The sequence below is a fragment of the Oncorhynchus keta genome, chromosome 28 (assembly GCF_023373465.1).
Source record: "Oncorhynchus keta strain PuntledgeMale-10-30-2019 chromosome 28, Oket_V2, whole genome shotgun sequence".
Classification (NCBI taxonomy): domain Eukaryota; kingdom Metazoa; phylum Chordata; class Actinopteri; order Salmoniformes; family Salmonidae; genus Oncorhynchus; species Oncorhynchus keta.
This window is the reverse complement of record NC_068448.1, coordinates 18,594,043-18,613,756: the sequence shown is the minus strand read 5'-3', so window position 1 is coordinate 18,613,756 and position 19,714 is coordinate 18,594,043. Positions and strand designations below refer to the sequence as shown.

General features: G+C 47.1%; 1 protein-coding gene across 50 annotated transcripts in view; it reads right to left on the bottom strand.

Annotated features, from left to right (window-relative positions):
* Positions 1–19,714, bottom strand: part of LOC118360765 (basement membrane-specific heparan sulfate proteoglycan core protein-like) — a 208,859-nt gene that overhangs the window by 30,515 nt on the left and 158,630 nt on the right. For 49 of the 50 annotated variants that reach the window (XR_008085356.1, XR_008085383.1, XR_008085392.1 and 46 more), the window contains 16 exons: positions 12,452–12,647; positions 12,030–12,209; positions 9,966–10,226; positions 9,528–9,690; positions 7,416–7,513; positions 6,936–7,202; positions 6,532–6,644; positions 6,233–6,380; positions 4,958–5,074; positions 4,668–4,685; positions 3,589–3,673; positions 3,228–3,372; positions 2,946–3,048; positions 2,640–2,749; positions 2,361–2,568; positions 381–602 (listed from right to left, as the gene is read on the bottom strand). Coding sequence is in view for 1 of the 50 variants with exons in the window: in XM_052485072.1 (XP_052341032.1) it covers positions 381–602; positions 2,361–2,568; positions 2,640–2,749; positions 2,946–3,048; positions 3,228–3,372; positions 3,589–3,673; positions 4,958–5,074; positions 6,233–6,380; positions 6,532–6,644; positions 6,936–7,202; positions 7,416–7,513; positions 9,528–9,690; positions 9,966–10,226; positions 12,030–12,209; positions 12,452–12,647 (2,416 nt within the window). In the remaining 49 variants the exon portion in view is untranslated. The remainder of the gene's footprint in view (positions 1–380; positions 603–2,360; positions 2,569–2,639; positions 2,750–2,945; positions 3,049–3,227; positions 3,373–3,588; positions 3,674–4,667; positions 4,686–4,957; positions 5,075–6,232; positions 6,381–6,531; positions 6,645–6,935; positions 7,203–7,415; positions 7,514–9,527; positions 9,691–9,965; positions 10,227–12,029; positions 12,210–12,451; positions 12,648–19,714) is intronic. The other variant, XM_052485072.1, reaches the window with a different exon arrangement.

Genomic DNA, 19,714 nt, shown 5'->3' with positions numbered 1-19,714 from the left:
CGCAATGACTGGGCAATGACTACCAGTCATTGCGGCTAAGGCTAATTATCAATTGTGCTAGCAACTTCATTCAAACTGCAAGCAGAGACATAAACATGCTATCCATGAGTTCATCTGACTCTGGGGAAGTAGATAAAGTGCCTCATTGCCAAAATCCCGAAGTATCCCTTTTAGATTCAAGAATCTATGGCACAACCATAAACAGCTTTGAGCTCGAAAACGAAAAGGTAACAGTTGGAGAGGATACAGCAGATTGAGTAGCTATCATAGTATAACAGTATCAGGGCCTCTCACCCACATCAATAAATATAATTAATAATAAAACTCCTTATTGTGTACTATGCAGTATACAGTATTATATTGAATCTCTACGCTCTCACCAGTCCCCAGTTCATAGCGGAACTGCACGTGTCCATCCACCATCTCCAGGGAGACAAAGTCCTCCGTCTTCATCTTCTTGCCCACGCTGAAGAACATCAGACCGTCCAGGTTCATGGGTTTGAACTCCATCTCGATGCGCAGGTCGTTGTGGATGTTGGTCAGAGGAGGGTATGCAATGTACGAGTCCATACCATCAAACAGGGGAGTAGTCACCAATTCACCTAGAGGAAACAAACAGCAACAAGATGTTCAAATATGATGTCAAGAAAGACAGTGGGATCATGCCTCAATGGCTATACGGTACAGCAAACAAGGGAAAGGAGGTCCACTGTCGTATTGCCATCAGAGGCCCATGTGGGGCGAGTCGTGGGGCCCGTGTGGGGCGAGTCGTGGGGCCCGTGTGGGGCGAGTCGTGGGGCCCGTGTGGGGCAAGCCGTGGGGCCCGTGTGGGGCGAGTCGTGGGGCCCGTGTGGGGCGAGTCGTGGGGCCCGTGTGGGGCGAGCCGTGGGGCCCGTGTGGGGCGAGTCGTGGGGCCCGTGTGGGGCGAGTCGTGGGGCCCGTGTGGGGCGAGTCGTGGGGCCCGTGTGGGGCGAGCCGTGGGGCCCGTGTGGGGGCGAGTCGTGGGGCCCGTGGTCGTGGGGCCCGTGTGGGGGCGAGTGTGGGGCGAGTCGTGGGGCCCGTGTGGGGCGAGTCGTGGGGCCCATGTGGGGCGGGCCGTGGGGCCCGTGTGGGGGCGAGTCGTGGGGCCCGTGTGGGGCAAACCGTGGGGCCCGTGTGGGGCAAGCCGTGGGGCGAGTCGTGGAGCCCGTGTGGGGCGAGTCGTGGGGCCCGTGTGGGGCAAGCCGTGGGGCCCGTGTGGGGGCGAGTTGTGGGGCCCGTGTGGGGGGCGGGGCCCGTGTGGGGCCCGTGGGGCCCGTGTGGGGCGAGTCATGGGGCCCGTGTGGGGCAAGCCGTGGGGCCCGTGTGGGGCGAGTCGTGGGGCCCGTGTGGGGCGGGCCGTGGGGCCCGTGTGGGGCGGGCCGTGGGGCCCGTGTGAGGCGAGTCGTGGGGCCCGTGTGGGGCGAGTTGTAGGGCCCGTGTGGGGCGAGTCGTGGGGCCCGTGTGGGGCGAGTCGTGGGGCCCGTGTGGGGCGAGTCGTGGGGCGAGTCGTGGGGCCCGTGTGGGGCGAGTCGTGGGGCCCATGTGGGGCGGGCCGTGGGGCCCGTGTGGGGCGAGTCGTGGGGCCCGTGTGGGGCAAACCGTGGGGCCCGTGTGGGGCAAGCCGTGGGGCGAGTCGTGGAGCCCGTGTGGGGCGAGTCGTGGGGCCCGTGTGGGGCAAGCCGTGGGGCCCGTGTGGGGCGAGTTGTGGGGCCCGTGTGGGGCAAGCCGCGGGGCCCGTGTGGGGCGAGCCGTGGGGCCCGTGTGGGGCGAGTCATGGGGCCCGTGTGGGGCAAGCCGTGGGGCCCGTGTGGGGCGAGTCGTGGGGCCCGTGTGGGGCGGGCCGTGGGGCCCGTGTGGGGCGGGCCGTGGGGCCCGTGTGAGGCGAGTCGTGGGGCCCGTGTGGGGCGAGTTGTAGGGCCCGTGTGGGGCGAGCCGTGGGGCCCGTGTGGGGCGAGTTGTGGGGCCCGTATGGGGCCCGTGTGGGGCAAGCCGCGGTGTCCGTGTGGGGCGAGTCGTGGGGCCCGTGTGGGGCGAGTCGTGGGGCCCGTGTGGGGCAAGCCGTCGGGCCCGTGTGGGGCGAGTCGTGGGGCCCGTGTGGGGCAAACCGTGGGGCCCGTGTGGGGCAAGCCGTGGGGCGAGTCGTGGAGCCCGTGTGGGGCGAGTCGTGGGGCCCGTGTGGGGCAAGCCGTGGGGCCCGTGTGGGGCGAGTCGTGGGGCTCGTGTGGGGCGACTCGTGGAGCCCGTGTGGGGCGAGCCGCTGGTCTACCATCTTCGGGTGGGCAGAGACTTGCCTACTCGAGGAAGGGACATTGCAAAGGAAAATACCCTGTTTCCCTTACCGTCCATGCACTTGTTTCCAGACTTCCCCAAGTGACATCGGCAGTCGTAGCCCATGTTGTTCTGACGGTTGATGCAGGTGGCATCTGGTCCACAAGCCTCTGGGTGGCAGTGCAGGGAGGAGTGGTGCTGGCAGTTACTCCCTGTGAATCCTCTGGGACAGCTACACTTGTACAGACTGGCATCAGAGTCCTGGCATATCCCTCCATTCTGAAACAAAAATTCACAATGAATGAATTGTATTTAACAAGTGGGGTCTGAGGTAGTGGTGGTCAGCTGACCTGACAGGGACGGTCAGTGCAGACAGGACAGTTGGACACGCCCGTAGAGCTGCGGTCCAGATCCTTGAAGATGACCTCATCACCTTGGATGACCAGCTTACGGATGCAGCCTGGACAGAACAAGAACATGAACTTTAAACTATGAACCAATGAGAACATTCCAAAACAGTGAACAATAGCTCTATATCAATTCAAAATGATTGAATTTCACTTCCAGTTGGCACTAATATCACTCCATACAGTGTAATCAAAGTGTGTTGTACTGTTGTTAAGCATAACTAGCTACAAAACAAAACAATCTCTAACCAATGAAGCCAGTCTTGAGGCTAGCGGTCTTGGCCAGGAGGGTGTAGTTGGGGTAACCACCTACATACAACTGCTCATTTAGATCCAGCCCCTGGAACTTGCCCTGTGATACGAGACAGGAAACAGTGTTCATGGATTAATCTCCTGCATATGTACTTTGTATAAATTCAACCGTCTATAACTGACCATGAAAAACTTCCTGGGAGCTTCTGTTGGATATTTTTGTCTGAATAATATTGTTCAACAGTCTCTGGATAAAAAAAAATAATAATGTAAAACTACCTGGGAGCTTCCGTTGACTGGAGCCTCTCTGTCCACTACAATGGAGCCCTGTGTCTGGTTTCGGTGGAGTTCTATGGTGTGGAACTCTCCTAGTTTGATGGGTGTGGGGTAGCGGATGGTGGCCATGCCAGAACCCACGTCAAACCTGCCGGGAGAAAATAGTTCAGGTTCGCGTTATTGCTATCGTTCTTGTTATTATCATTGTCACTCTCATCATAATCGTGATCAGCATCAATATTGACAGACTCTAATGTCAGTTTAAGTTACCATTTATCAATAACTTGTTTATTCTTACACATTGAGCTCATATAGCGTGCATAGCAACCCCTAATGCTCCAGAATGACACAGCCAGGTGCTCACCTGAACTCAGGCCTGCCTCCCACCAGCCCCAAAGAGATGAAGTCTGCTCCCATGGTCCTCTTCTGTCCGTTATAGATGATCATTCCTGGTGGAAAAGTAGAGGTACAATTAATTTTGTTCACACACCTCCCCTCCTAGAGCCAGTCAGAAGCAGAGGCACCAGGGTGAGCGCTGAGGTCACTCAGTCAAAAAAGCTGCATGCTAGCAGGTTTAGGGCCAAGCTTGGGACAGTCAAAGCCAGGTTCTAGTATCTGCTGCCCTGGGGCATTGCTCTGTCTGGTCTGGTCTAGCTCTGTCTTTACACGGGCTGCATGCCAACGACACATGCTCTGCTAAACTCTTCCCAACTAGCACCGCGGCCATCATCATCATCAAGGTTAAAGCCAGGGCAGTCTAAAACCATGCCTCCTAAACATAAGCATATCCCTAACATCTATGTCTCTGAAAGGGAAGAGGATAGAGCTTAAATGCGGCACATGTGTTGCATTGTTATTCTGTTCACTCTGTATAACTTCCATATAGTTGGTATGGAAGTTGTCATCAGAGTATGTGTCACCAGTTAAGCACCCCATTTTGCTGGTGGTACTGTGCTCTGTACTAGCGTCAGAACTGGGAAGACAAATGCCTATAGCCACATACAATACTGTACAATGTCCATTATGAGGCTCATTCATTGTATAGGTGAATAAGACATTGTGTTTCATTAATTTTGCAATAATAAAGTGTGTCTTTGGAAGCAGCATTGCAATCCTGTTGGTATAAGCTGATGCAGAGTGATGAAATGGATTGTAATAATGGCCATCTTTCCATGCATCGGCATCATACTATCTCGACACCATTAGGCCAATGACTGTAATGGATTGACGAGCGGGGGGCTGCCAATACAACCATCATGCCTGAATGAGGACATAGGTCATTCTCCATAGGTTTCTCTCTCACTGCTACCAGCTGTACTCTACATTACAATGCCTTATAGCAAGGTAAAAGGTAAACATCACTGGTGGCTTTTCTGGACTTTTTGCCCAAAAAGCAACACCTGCTTCATTCTTGAGTGTGTGAGTTACAGCACTGCGACTCACCCGCATACAGTATGAGACCTTCACACCGCATAGGTGAGAACAGAGGGGGAGTGTGGAGAGATAGAAGAACAGGGGGGTAAAATCATACATGGGAAAACGACAATAAATGACAAAACAAGACAAAAATAAGGAACGACAACGTACTAAAGGACAAAAAATAAGATCATAACAGATGGAGTATCATTGAGTCATAAAAATGCATAAATCCACTGGCACCGAAACTCTACAGACAAAAACATTAGTCTAGTATTAGTCTTAATGTGATTATACCAATGTGACTGAATTCTCACCATCAGGATTGTCTGGCCTGAAGCTGATCTTGATGCTGAAGGACTTGTAGGCGTTCTTGATGGTGGGCAGAGTGAGATAGGACAGGGGCTCCTGGGTGAAATGGGGCATCACTCGATCTGTAGAGATAGAGGAGATATAGTTAGATACTGCCAATATTTAAAGTTCCCCTCTGATTGAACTGACTGTCTATGAACCAGAGACAGGGAACAGGGAATCATGGAGCTAGATACTGCCAATATTTAAAGTTCCCCTCTGATTGAACTGACTGTCTATGAACCAGAGACAGGGAACAGGGAATCATGGAGCTAGATACTGCCAATATTTAAAGTTCCCCTCTGATTGAACTGACTGTCTATGAACCAGAGACAGGGAACAGGGAATCATGGAGCTAGATACTGCCAATATTTAAAGTTCCCCTCTGATTGAACTGACTGTCTATGAACCAGAGACAGGGAACAGGGAATCATGGAGCTAGATACTGCCAATACTTAAAGTTCCCTTCTGATTGAACTGACTGCCTATGAACCAGAGACAGGGAACAGGGAATCATGGAGCTAGATACTGCCAATACTTAAAGTTCCCTTCTGATTGAACTGACTGTCTATGAACCAGAGACAGGGAACAGGGAATCATGGAGCTAGATACTGCCAATATTTAAAGTTCCCTTCTGATTGAACTGACTGTCTATGAACCAGAGACAGGGAACAGGGAATCATGGAGCTAGATACTGCCAATATTTAAAGTTCCCCTCTGATTGAACTGACTGTCTATGAACCAGAGACAGGGAACAGGGAATCATGGAGCTAGATACTGCCAATATTTAAAGTTCCCCTCTGATTGAACTGACTGTCTATGAACCAGAGACAGGGAACAGGGAATCATGGAGCTAGATACTGCCAATATTTAAAGTTCCCCTCTGATTGAACTGACTGTCTATGAACCAGAGACAGGGAACAGGGAATCATGGAGCTAGATACTGCCAATACTTAAAGTTCCCTTCTGATTGAACTGACTGCCTATGAACCAGAGACAGGGAACAGGGAATCATGGAGCTAGATACTGCCAATATTTAAAGTTCCCCTCTGATTGAACTGACTGTCTATGAACCAGAGACAGGGAACAGGGAATCATGGAGCTAGATACTGCCAATACTTAAAGTTCCCCTCTGATTGAACTGACTGTCTATGAACTACAGACATGGAACAGGGAATCATAGAGTTGGATACAGGCAACAATGTTATTTTCCACAGTGTGTTTCTATAGAGCTGACTGACCATGGACTTTGAGGGTGGTGAAGGCCTCCACTTTTCCCTGCTTGTTGGAGGCAGTGCACACGTATGTCCCAGAATCCTCGTGGGTCAATCCAGGAACCGTCAAGGTGTTGACTACCTGTATACACTTAGGAGGAAGCTCCCCATCCAGCTACAGAGAGAAGGATGCACAGAACATGTTACAAAAGGTTAAATCAGGATCCTGTTCACAAGGCACGTATTGTAGATGGAAAATAGTCAGATACCAATAGGCACCATCTTCACTAGTTTGTTTTCCGTTGCACTGATAGGGTATTGGTTACCTTGGACCATTTGATGGCAGGCACTGGGTATCCTGATGCCACACAGGGCAGGACAGCATCAGATCCCACTGTCACTTCCTTCAGCTCTGGCAGAGCTGCGATCTGGGGTAGGGCTTTACAAACAAACATCTGTCAATAAATGGTCGGAGGGGACAAGAGCTATAGGAGTGTGTGTGTGTCTGTGCATGTGCGTGTGTGTGTGTGTGTGTGTGTGTGTGTGTGTGTGTGTGTGTGTGTGTGTGTGTGTGTGTGTGTGTGTGTGTGTGTGTGTGTGTGTGTGTGTGTGTGTGTGTGTGTGTGTGTGTGTGTGTGCGTGTGTGTGTGTCTGTGCGTGTGTGCATGTGTGTGTTTGCATGTGTGTGTTTGCAGGCGTACAGGACCAGTACACTTCTTTTTCTACTCACACTGGACATTGAGGACCACCTGGGACTGCACAGAGCCCACATCGTTGGTGGCAGTGCAGCGGTACTGTCCAGCGTCAGCGTCTGTCACCTGTTCGATCTTAAGCATGCCGCCCTTCACCACAATGTGTGCCGGTAGCAGCCCTCCCACCTTGCTCCAGCGCACCGTGGGCTGGGGCTCGCCGATGGCCTGGCACTCAAACTCCACCGAGTTACCAACCATAACAGTCTGCACTGAGGTACGTACGTTGATCATTACCTTGGGAAGGGCTGCAGGCAATGAGGAGAGGAGAGAGAGGGTTCATACAAACACTGAATTAATACTGTAAAAATAAAGATAATTGCAGAGCCATTTATAGAGATATACATCTATGTGATTCCCAGATCATTGAGAGGGATTGCATAGTGGGGCTATACAAAATATTATGCGTTATAAATATGGGTTGTGACAGTGTCAAGGATTGTATGAGGGTGTTGGCAAACCTTGGATGGTGAGCTTGGCGGTATCCTGAGCCTGGCCATGAACACTGGTAGCTCTGCAAATGTAGACGCCCTCATTGCTCTGATCCAGGTTCTCAATTCTACTCAAAACACACACAGATCAGATACAGGCAGATAACCCAAATGCACGTCCTGATTTCACGAAGAGGGACATGATCATGGATCATCATCTGGTTAATCCTGGATCATCATTTGACTGTGTTGATCCTGGATCATCATTTAACTGTGGTAATCCTGGATAGTCAATTAACTGTGTTGATCTTAGATCATCATTTAACAGTGTTGATCCTGGATCATCGTTTTAATTTTTTTTTATTTAACTGTTAAGTTAGTGAAGAACAAATATTTACTTATTTTATTTACAATGACGGCATACATCAGCCAAACCCGGGATTACACAGTGCCAATTGTGCGCCGTCCTATGCGACATGGCCAAGATAAAGCATATCAGTGTGACACAAATAACAACACAGAGTTACACGTGGAATAAACAAGCGTACAGTCAATAATACAAAAAAAATAAAAAATAAAGTCTATATACAGTGTGTGCAAATGGCGTGAGGAGGTAAGGCAATAAATAGGCCATAGTAGCGGAGTAAATACAATTAACACAGGAGTTATAGATGAGCAGATGATGATGTGCAAGTTGAAATACTGGTGTGCAAAAGAGCAGAAAAGTAAATAAAACAATATGGGGATGAGGTAGGGAGATTGGGTGGGCTATTTACAGATGGGCTATGTACAGCTGCAGCGATCGGTTAGCTGCTCAGATAGCTAATGTTTAAAGTTAGTGAGGGAAATATAAGTCTCCAGCTTCAGTGATTTTTGCAATTCGTTCCAGTCACTGGCAGCAGAGAACTGGAAGGAAAGGCGGCCAAAGAGGTGTTGGCTTTGGGGATGACCAGTGAGATATACCTGCTGGAGCGTGTGCTACGGGTGGGTGTTGTTATCGTGACCAGTGAGCTGAGATAAGCCAGAGCTTTACCTAAGCATAGACTTATAGATAGGTCATCTATAAGTCTATGCTAGAGGTAAGAATCTGAGAATTGAGCCAGTGGGTCTGGCGACGAATATGTAGCGAGGGCCAGCCGACAAGAGCATACAGGTCGCAGTGGTGGGTGGTATAAGGGGCTTTGGTGACAAAACGGATGGCACTGTGATAGACTGCATCCAGTTTGCTGAGTAGAGTATTGGAAGCTATTTTGTAAATAACATCGCCGAAGTCGAGGATCGGTAGGATAGTCAGTTTTACAAGGGTATGTTTGGCAGCATGAGTGAAGGAGGCTTTGTTTGCGAAATAGGAAGCCAATTCTAGATTTCATTTTGGATTGGAGATGTTTAATATGAGTCTGTAAGGATAGTTTACAGTCTAACCAGACACATACGTATTTGTAGTTGTCCACATATTCTAAGTCAGAACCGTCCAGAGTAGTGATGCTAGTCGGGCGGGCAGGTGCGGGCAGCAATCGGTTGAAGAGCATGCATTTAGTTTTACGAGCATTTAAGAGCAGTTGGAGGCCACGGAAGGAGTGTTGTATGGCATTGAAGCTTGTTTGGAGGTTGATTAACACAGTGTCCAAAGAAGGGCCAGATGTATTCAGAATGGTGTCGTCTGCATAGAGGTGGATCAGGGAATCACCCGCAGCAAGAGCGACATCATTGATATATACAGAGGAAAGAGTCGGTCCGAGAATTGAACGTTGTGGTACCCCCACAGAGACTACCAGAGGTCCAGACAACAGGCTCTCTGATTTGACACACTGAACTCTGTCTGAGAAGTAGATGGTGAACTAGGCAAGGCAGTCACTTTAGAAACCAAGGCTGTTGAGTCTGCCGATAAGAATATGGTGATTGACAGTCGAAAGCCTTATCCAGGTCGATGTATACGGATGCACAGTACTGTCTTTTATTGATGGCGGTAATGATATCGTGTAGTACCTTGAGCGTGGCTGAGGTGCACCCATGACGAGCTCGGAAACCGGATTGCACAGCGGAGAAGGTACGGTGGGATTCGAAATGGTCAGTAATCTGTTTATTAACTTGGCTGTTACGTATTTGGACTGCCTGCTGTAAAGTGACTCCTGGCTCTCTCACCTCAGCACTCCGTCTTTGATGTGATGGTTGGGGGGCAGGGCTCCTCCCTCCTTCAGCCACTCCATGGTGGTCCCCAGGCCTCCTGCAGCAGAACAGGTGAACTCCACAGCACTACCCTGGGCCTTCACCTCCACCTGAGGAGACACACGCACCGCTAGGGGCGCTACACACACACACACACACACACACACACACACACACACACACACACACACACACACACACACACACACACACACACACACACACACACACACACACACACACACACACACACACACACACAGGCAGGCAGGCAAGTGCATTCACACACAGATGCACACACACAATAAGGGAGTGTTTGTGTGCTTCACTGAAGGTGGTTTTTATGATAACAAAAACCTTACTGTAGACAAATTTCATCAACACAGAAGCCAGGATGTGACTGGGCTTACTTACATCTGACTGTAACCTTGGCATGTGCTTCACTGGTGCCCACTTTGTTGGTGGCGACACACTTGTAAGTGCCAGTGTCTTCGGCTGTGGCCAGGTTGATCTGGAGGTCTCCTGCTTGGACGTCAGCCCTGGTGGACAGGCTGCCGTCCAGCTTGGTCCACTGGAAGAGCAGGGGGGGAGTACCATGGGCCAGGCACTGCAGTCGGATAACCTCGCCCACACGCACTGCCACGTCGTCGGGCAGGGAGGTGGCATAAGGAGGAGCTGCATCACAGAGACATGGAAGGTTAGAGATACTAACGTGACTAGTATTAGGAATAGATTATCATGTGTGAGTTGATTCAGGAAGCTGGACATTTGGAGCTAGTTCCAACTTCACAGTAAGGCCGAAATTATTATCATTTTCTAATAGTTTTTTCTTCCGATATGCCTTCTTTTTTTTTTTTTGGGGGGATTTTACCCCTTTTTCTCCCCAATTTCATGGTATCCAATTGTTTAGTAGCTACTATCTTGTCGCATCGCTATAACTCCCGTACGGGCTCGGGAGAGACGAAGGTTGAAAGTCATGCGTCCTCCGATACACAACCGAACCAAGCCGCACTGCTTCTTAACACAGCGCCATCCAACCCGGAAGCCAGCCGCACCAATGTATATAGGAAACACTGTGCACCTGGCAACCTTGGTTAGCGCGCACTGCGCCCGGCCCGCCACAGGAGTCGCTGGGGCGCGATGAGACAAGGATATCCCTACCGGCCAAACCCTCCCTAACCCAGACAACGCTAGGCCAATTGTGCGTCGCCCCACGGACCTCCCGGTCGGGGCCGGTTACAACAGAGCCTGGGCGCAAACCCAGAGTCTCTGGTGGCACAGCTGGCGCTGCAGTACAGTGCCCTTAACCACTGCACCACCCGGGAGGCCTTCCGATATGCCTTCTTGAGCATGTGAACTTTCTTGATAAAATAATTGTAGTTAATCTGTAAATATGGATAAAAAATGTAAATGACAAGCCTAGTTTAGCCAAGGAGAAAGTATATAGCAATACAGGGAGTAAGACAGGATCCTTCCTGGCTTGTCATGACTGGCTGTGGTAATGAAGGGGCTAGATATGCCGAGAGATGTTTGGCCTGTCATATCACAGGCTTCTGCCTACATGTATAACATAATGGGGTTTCCCTGGTCAGTATATAGATAATCTTTGCTTCCGCAGATTTTTGGAAAGATATAGTCATGGCCAACTGCAAAAGCATTGCTACAGCGCTCAACAACATTGCTGCCCTGAATTTAGTGTAGGTTGGCATTTAATGTCATGAATCTTGACTTAGAGGCATCTCTGCAGAGTGGTCACTAGCTCGTGCAGCCACAAAGTCATAAAATAATTTTAAACCTAATCCTAACTTTAACCACACTGCTAACCCTAACCTTTAATTTTGCTCAGTTTTGCCTCTAGGGCAAGATTCATGACAATTAAAGGTCAACCTGCAAATGTAGCTGGTGCTAACGACAAAGCTCAGTTGGAGAAAGTTTAAATAGAGAGATGACTTTCTGCTGACTCATATGCATTTACATGGGTGGGGCTAAACCTTAAGATGGCGTGAAAGATGCTGAATGGGCGTAAACAAAGAAGAGGTCTCCAGCAAGTGTGAACATTCAGCAAAATCTTTCAAGGGCTTTTTTTCATACTTGTCCCCTGAGTGGTTTTACAGCATAGCTTCCCAATGTTTCATCTACAGTTGATAGATTTTTAAGATATAAGTCTATATTTTTATAAAATGTAAAAGCAAATCACTAAATTAGACTTAAGCTCGCATAGAGATGTGAGGTCACATTTACGCATGGTGAGACGTGATTCATGAGCTGTGTCATTGAGTTTTACTGGTGTTAATAATCTGTATAAGTCTCCACAATATTTCTGTTCAGACTGGAACCAGCAGTGATGAAACCCTAACCTGGACCCAGATCTCTTTGGTTCCAGACTTGTATAGCCAACACGATCACGATTAACAGGAGTTGGTTAAGAATTACAAAAGATTTGGGACGAGGCTAATAAAATCTTTTTATCAGACTCACTCTCCACATCCAGCATGATGGTGACCTCTGTGGTGCCCATGTTGTTGGTGGCGTTACAGATGTACTCTCCAGAGTCTGCCCGGCCAACACTGGGCAGGACTAGGGTGTTGTCCACTACCTTATGTCTCCAGGGAAGAGGGGCACGCAGCTTAGACCATGTGATCTTAGGGGAGGGGAATCCTTGGGAGGGAGGGAAATCACAATATCAGTGTGTAAAAAGGACTTAAGTGAATGTAAATTATTTGTAATGCCAGTTGTATGGTCTTAGCAAAGATGAGGTGTCCATGACATGAAGTTCCTCTCAACTCTCATTTGTAGGATGTATTCTCTGTAATAACAAGTAGCAGTACAATCAAAACCTGGGGAACTCTGTTATCTTTGCTTTAATAATCGTTAGTGTAATTTGGAAGTGCATCAGTTACCGTGAGCATCACATCTCAGTGTGGTGGTCTGTCCCTCCACCACCACCATAAGGGGTTCTGGCACAGAGGCACGTGGTGAGGTGGGCACCTGGGCACCCCCTTCCACGATCACTTCCACCCTGGTCTCGGTGGTTCCCTCGTTGTTGCGGGCCGTGCACACGTAGGTGCCACTGTCTTCTGGACGGGCCACTAGGACCTGGAAGGGGAAGACCGTGTCGTGTCTTTTGGACTATCATTAATGTGAAGACTGTTATATTATCAAATCATTTCTCTAGGTGTAATTATTACGTGATTAAACCAATCACGTAAACATGAATTAACTAGGAAGTCGGGGCACCATGGGAAAATTTTGTTTAAAGAGTTACTATTTCCTGAATTTAACTCTCTTATTTTCATATCTTATTGATTACAGTCACTTATTCATGTATTACCTCATCAGTCATATTCTGAATGTCGCAAACTCTTAGATATCTGCACGAACCCTAGCATAAATGACGAATCATCGATATACCAATTGGCTTAATTATTTATTTACTAAGAAACTAAATAATCACACAGAAGAACATAAACACACACAGGAAAGGTTATACATATAGAGCTGGCGGGATTTTCTATGCACCGGGAGAAGAGAGTTGCTACGTCTGGTAAACCGAGGGATGGGGGTGTGTGTCTTTTTGTCAATAACAGCTGGTGCGAGATGCCTAATATTAAAGAAGTTTTGAGGTATTGCTCGCCTGAGGTGGAGTACCTTATGATAAGCTGTAGACCACACTATCTACCAAGAGTGTTCTCATCTATATCACTCGTAGCCATCTATTTACCACCACAGACCGATGCTGGCACTAAGACCGCACTCAACCAATTCTATTAGGCCATAAGCAAACAATACAATTCTCATCCAGAAGTGGAACTCCTAGTGGCTGGGGACGTTAATGCAGGGAGTCTTAACTTACCAAGTTTTTACCAGCATGTCACATGTGCAACCAGAGGAGAAAAAACTCTAGACCACCTTTACCCTACACACAGAGATGCATACAAAGCTTTACCCCGCCCTTCATTTGGCAAATCTGACCATAATTATATCCTCCTGATTCCTTCTTACAAGCAAAAACTACAGCAGGAAGTACTAGTGGTCAGATGACGCCAATGCTACGCTACAGGACTGTTTTGCTAGAACAGACTGGAATATGTTCTGGGATTCATCCAATGACATTGAGGAGTATACCACCTCAGTCATCGGCTTCATCAATAAGCGCATCAACGACATCGTCCCTACAGTGACCGCACGTACATATCCCAACCAGAAGCCATGGATTACAGACAACAGCTGCATCAAGCTAAAGGCTAGAGCTGCCACTTTCAAGGATGCTTATAAGAAATCCTGTTATTCCCTCAGACGAACCATCAAACAAGCAAAGCGTCAATACAGGGTTAAGATTGAATCCTACTACACCGGCTCTGACGCTCGTCGGATGTGGCAGGGCTTGAAAACTATTACAGACTACAAAGGAAAACCCAGACGCGAGCTGCCCAGTGACGTGAGCCTACCAGACGAGCTAGATGCCTTTTATGGTCGCTTCGAGGCAAGCAACACTGAACCATGCATGAGAGCACCAGCTGTTCTGGATGACTGTGTGATAACGCTCTCGGTAGCTGACGTGAGTAAGACCTTTAAACAGGTCAACATTCACAAAGCCGCAGGGCCAGATGGATTACAAGGACGTGTACTCAAAGCATGCGAGGACCCATTGGCAAGTGTTTTCACTGACATTTTGAACCTCTCCCTGACTGAGTCTGTAGTACCTACATGTTTCAAGCAGACCACCATAGTCCCTGTGCTCAAGGAAGTGAAGGTAACCTGCCTAAATGATTACCGCCCTGTACCACTCAGGTCGGTAGCCATGAAGTGCTTTGAAAGGCTGGTCATGGCTCACATCAACAGCATCCTCCCGGTTACACTAGGCCCACTTCAATCCGCATACCGCCCTAACAGATCCACAGATGACGCAATCTCATTTGCACTCCACACTGCCCTTTCCCACCTGGACAAAGGGAACACCTATGTGAGAATGTTGTTCATTGACTACAGCTAGGAGTTCAACACCATAGCGCCCACGAATCTCATCCCTAAGCTAAGGACCCTGGAACTAAACACCTCCCTCTGCAACTGGATCCTGGACTTCCTGACGGGCCGCCCCCAGGTGGTAAGGGAAGGCAACAACACATCTGCCACACTGATCCTCAACACTGGGGCCCCTCAGGGGTGTGTTCTTAGTCCCCACCTGTACTCCCTGTTCACCCACGACTACGTGGTCAAACACGACTCCAACACCATCATTAAGCTTGCTGACGACGCAACAGTGGTAGGCCTGATCACCGACAACGATGAGGCAGCCTATAGGGTGGAGGTCAGAGAACTGGCAGTGTGGTGCCAGGAACACAACCTCTCCCTCAATGTGAGCAAGACAAAGGAGCTGATCGTGGACTACAAAGGGGCTGTAGTGGAGCGGGTCGAGAGTTTCAAGTTCCTTGGTGTCCACATCCCCAACGAACTAGTTGTGAAGATGGTACAACAAAACATGTTCCCCCTCAGGAGACTGAAACAATTTGGCATGGGTCCACCCTCAAAAGGTTCTGTGGCTGTACAATCGAGAGCATCCTGACCAGTTGCCTCACCGCCTGGTATGGCAACTGCTCGGCATCTGACTGCAAGGCACTACAGAGGGTAGTGCGTACAGCCCAGTACATCACTGGGGCCAAGCTTCCTGCCATCCAGGACCTATATAATAGGCGGTGTCAGAGGAAAGCCCATAAAGTTGTCAGAGACTCCAGTCACCCAAGTCATAGATTGTTTTCTCTGCTACAGCACGGCAAGAAGTACAGGAGCGCCAAGACTAGGACCAAAAGGCTCCTTAACAGCTTCTACCCCCAAGCCATAAGACTGCTGAACAATTAATCAAATGGTCACCAAACTATTACATTGACACCCCCCCCCAGCCTCCATTTGTTTTGTACACTGCTTCTACTCGCTATTTATTTTATCTGTGCATAGTCACTTCACCCCTACCTGCATGTACAAATGACCTCAACAAACCTGTACCCCTGCACACTGACCTGGTACCGGTATCCCCTGAATATTGCCTCGTTATTGTTATGTTTTGTGTAAATTTGTACATTTTTAAACTTTAGTTTATTATTTCGTTAGGTTAGGGAGGGCTTGGTCGGTAAGGGTGTCCTTGTCTCATCGCACACCAGCGACTCCTGTGGTGGGCTAGGCGCAGTGTGCGCTAACCAGGTGCACAGTGTTTCCTCCGGCGCATTGGTGCGGCTGGCTTCCGGGTTGGATGCACACTGTGTTAAGAAGCAGTGCGGCTTGGTTGGGTTGTGTATTGGAGGACGCATGACTTTCAACCTTCGTCTCTCCCGAGCCCGTATGGGAGTTGTAGCGATGAGACAAGATAGTAGCTACTACAACAATTGGATACCACGAAAAAGGGGTAAAATTCACAAAAAAAATTATATATATATTTATATATTTCTTTAAACTATTATTTCGTTTATTTTCTTAACTTCTCTAGGGCAGGGGGCAGCATTTGTCATTTTTGATGAAAAGTATGCCCAAATTAAACTTCTACTCAAGGCCCAGAAGATAGGATTTAATTAGTAGATTTGGATAGAAAACACTCTAAAGTTTCTGAAACTGTTTTGATTTGTCAGGCAAAAACCTGAGAAAAATCCATTCAGGAAGTAGGATTTTTTTCTTCTATGCCATTACAGTATCCATTGACTTAGGACTCAACATGCAGTTCCTATGCCTTCCACTAGATGTCAACAGTCTTTAGAAATTGTTTCAGGCTTGTAATTCTGAAAAATTAGGGAGTAAGAGCTGTCTGAATGAGTGGACCCTGCCGTGTCACAGAGCTTTTTCATGCGCACGACCAAGAGAGTGCCTTTCTTGTTTACCTTTTATATTGACAACGTTATTGTCCGGTTGAAATATTATCGATTATTTAGGCTAAAAACAACCTGAGGATTGAATATAAACATCATTTGACATGTTTCTATGAACTTTAAGGATAGAATTTGTTTTTTTTGTCTACCTGTTGTGACTGCGTTTGAAACTGTGGATTACTGAAGAAAATGTGCGAACAAAACAGTTTTCAGATATAAAGAGAGACTTTATCGAACAAAAGGAACATTTATTGAATAAATAAATGTCTTCTGAGTGCAAACATATGAAGATCATAATAATAATAATAATAATAATAATATATGCCATTTAGCAGACGCTTTTATCCAAAGCGACTTATAGTCATGTGTGCATACATTCTACGTATGGGTGGTCCCGGGAATCGAACCCACTACCCTGGCGTTACAAGCGCCATGCTCTACCAACTGAGCTACAGAAGGACCAAGACTCATCAAAGGTAAGTGATTAATTTTATCTCTATTTCTGACTTGTGTAACTCTTCTACGTGGCTGGTTACAGTATGTAATGATTTGTCTTCTGGGCTATGTTCTCAAATAATTGTAAGGTATGCTTTCGCCATAAAGCATTTTTAAAATCTGACACGGTGGTTGGATTCACAAGAAGTTAATCTTTAAACCTATGCAAAATAGATCTGAATTTTTATAATGAGTATTTCTGTATTTGAATTTGGCGCTCTGCAATCTTACTGGATGTTGGCCAGGTGGGACACTAGTGTCCCACATACCCTAGAGAGGTTAACCTTTAGTAACTAGGGGGCAGTGTTTTCATTTTTGTATAAAAAATGTTCCCGTTTTAAACGGGATATTTTGTCACGACAAGATGCTCGACTATGCATATAATTGACAGCTTTGGATAGAAGACACTCTGACGTTTCCAAAACTGCAAAGATATTGTCTGTGAGTGCAACAGAACTGATGTTACAGGCGAAACCCAGATAAAAATCCAACCAGGAAGTGCCCCATATTTTGAAAGCCCTACATGCCAATGACTCCTTATATGGCTGTGAATGGGCTACGAATGAGCTTACGCTTTCTACGTATTCCCCAAGGTGTCTACGGCATTGTGACGTCTTTTTACGCATTTATGTTGAAGAATAGCCGTAAGGGACCACATTGAGCAAGTGGTCTCATGATGGCTCCCGCAGAAAATCTTGCGTAAAGTACTGAGGTAGCCATTTTTCCAATCGCTTCTTATGAGAAACCAATTGTCCAGACGGATATATTATCGAATAGATATGTGAAAAATACCTTGAGGATTGATTCTAAACAACGTTTGCCATGTTTCTGTCGATATTATGGAGCTAATTTGGAAGAAAGTTTGGCGTTGTAGTGACCGCATTTTCCGGTCGATTTTTCAGCCAAACGTGAAGAACAAACGGGAGCTATTTCGCCAACAAAAATAATATTTTTGGAAAAAAAGGAACATTTGCTATCTAACTGGGAGTCTCCTGAGTGAAAACATCCAAGGTTCTTCAAAGGTAAATGATTTCATTTGATTGCTTTTCTTATTTTTGTGAAAATGTTGCCTGCTGCCAGCAGAGCCTAGCATAGCATTATGCCATGATAAACTTACACAAATGCTTGTCTAGCGTTGGCTGTAAAGCATATTTTGAAAATCTGAGATGACAGTGTGATTAACAAAAGGCTAAGCTGTGTCTCAATATATTTCATTTGTGATTTTCATGAATAGGAAGATTTTCTAGGAAGATTTATGTCCGCTGCGTTATGCTAATTAGTTTGAGGCGATGATTACGCTCCCGGATCCGGGTTTGAGAGTCGCAAGAAGTTAACTCTTCTTGAACTGCACTGTTGGTTAAGGGCTTGTAAGTAAGCATTTCACTGTAAGGTCTACACTTGTTGTATTCGGCACATGTGACAAATAAAGTTTGATTTGATTTGATACATTGGTTACTAACCTGATAGATTGAAAAGTCCCTAGTGGACTAAACCGATATGACGACTTGGTACACCAAATGAAAAGGGAGGGGCAGGTAAGAAAGAGCGGGAGAACAGACAAAGGACACCACTATCGTACACACATCTGATAACTAGGCTCATGGAAATGCTAACATTTTGCACATGAACAGCCACTCATTCAAAAAGGAATTGCAATTGACATATTTTCGAGTGTAGGCCTTTGCTTTTTCTGTCTGTGACCGCCGGTCCGTCTGCTGGAAAGTCAGTCGACAGAAAGTCTCTGGTTTGTCCACCAGAGATCAAAGTCTTTAGTATTTGTAGCTTGTTATAATGGATACATCAGGCGTACCAATGGTCATTAGATAGGTAAATGTTCTCCAGAATGGATCTTTCAGAGTACCATTCGGTCGTTCAATCCGCACGTAACTGGTCTAATGTACATTTTGTCGGAAGTGGGTTTTATACACTTCTGGGAAAAGTGGGCGTTTCATGACGCCGATGTAATGTCTGTGCTCACGTGGGCTTGGCCACTGACTTCTTGAAACTAGGGGGCAGTATTTTTATTTTTGGAAAAATAACGTTCCCAAAGTAAACGGGCTATTTTGTCAGGACAAGATGCTGGAATATGCATATAATTGACAGCTTAGGATAGAAAACACTCTAAAGTTTCCAAAACGGTAAAAATATTGTCTGTGAGTATAACAGAACTGATATTGCAGGCGAAAGCCTGAGAAAAATCCAATCAGGAAGGGACTCTTATTTAGAAAGCTCTGCGTTCCTATGCGTCCCTATTGAGCAGTGAATGAGATATCAACCAGATTCATTTTTCTATGGCTTCCCTAATGTGTCTAGTGTCACAATACATAGTTTCAGGCTTTTATTTTGAAAAATGAGCCTGAATGACAACATTGCGTCAGTGGTCAGCTGGAGGCTCTCAGAGTGTTTTGTGCATAAAAGACAAATGCGGCCATTGTTTCTCTCTTTCCTACTAAGAAGCCACCTGTCCCGATTGATATATTATCGAAAAACACCTTGAGGATTGATTATAAAAAATGTTTGCCATGTTTCTGTCGATATTATGGATCTACTTTGGAATATTTTTCAGCGTTATCGTGACCGCAGTTTCTGGTGGATTTCTCAACCAAACGTAAAGTACAAACGGAGCTGTTTCGGCTATAAAAATAATCTTTATGGGATAAAATTAACATTTGCTGTTTAGCTGGGAGTCTCGTGAGTGAAAACATCCGAAGCTCATCAAAGGTAAACGATTTAATTTGATTGCTTTTCTGATTTTCGTGACCAAGCTGCCTGCTGCTAGCTAGCCATAATGCTATGCTAGGCTATCGATAAACTTAC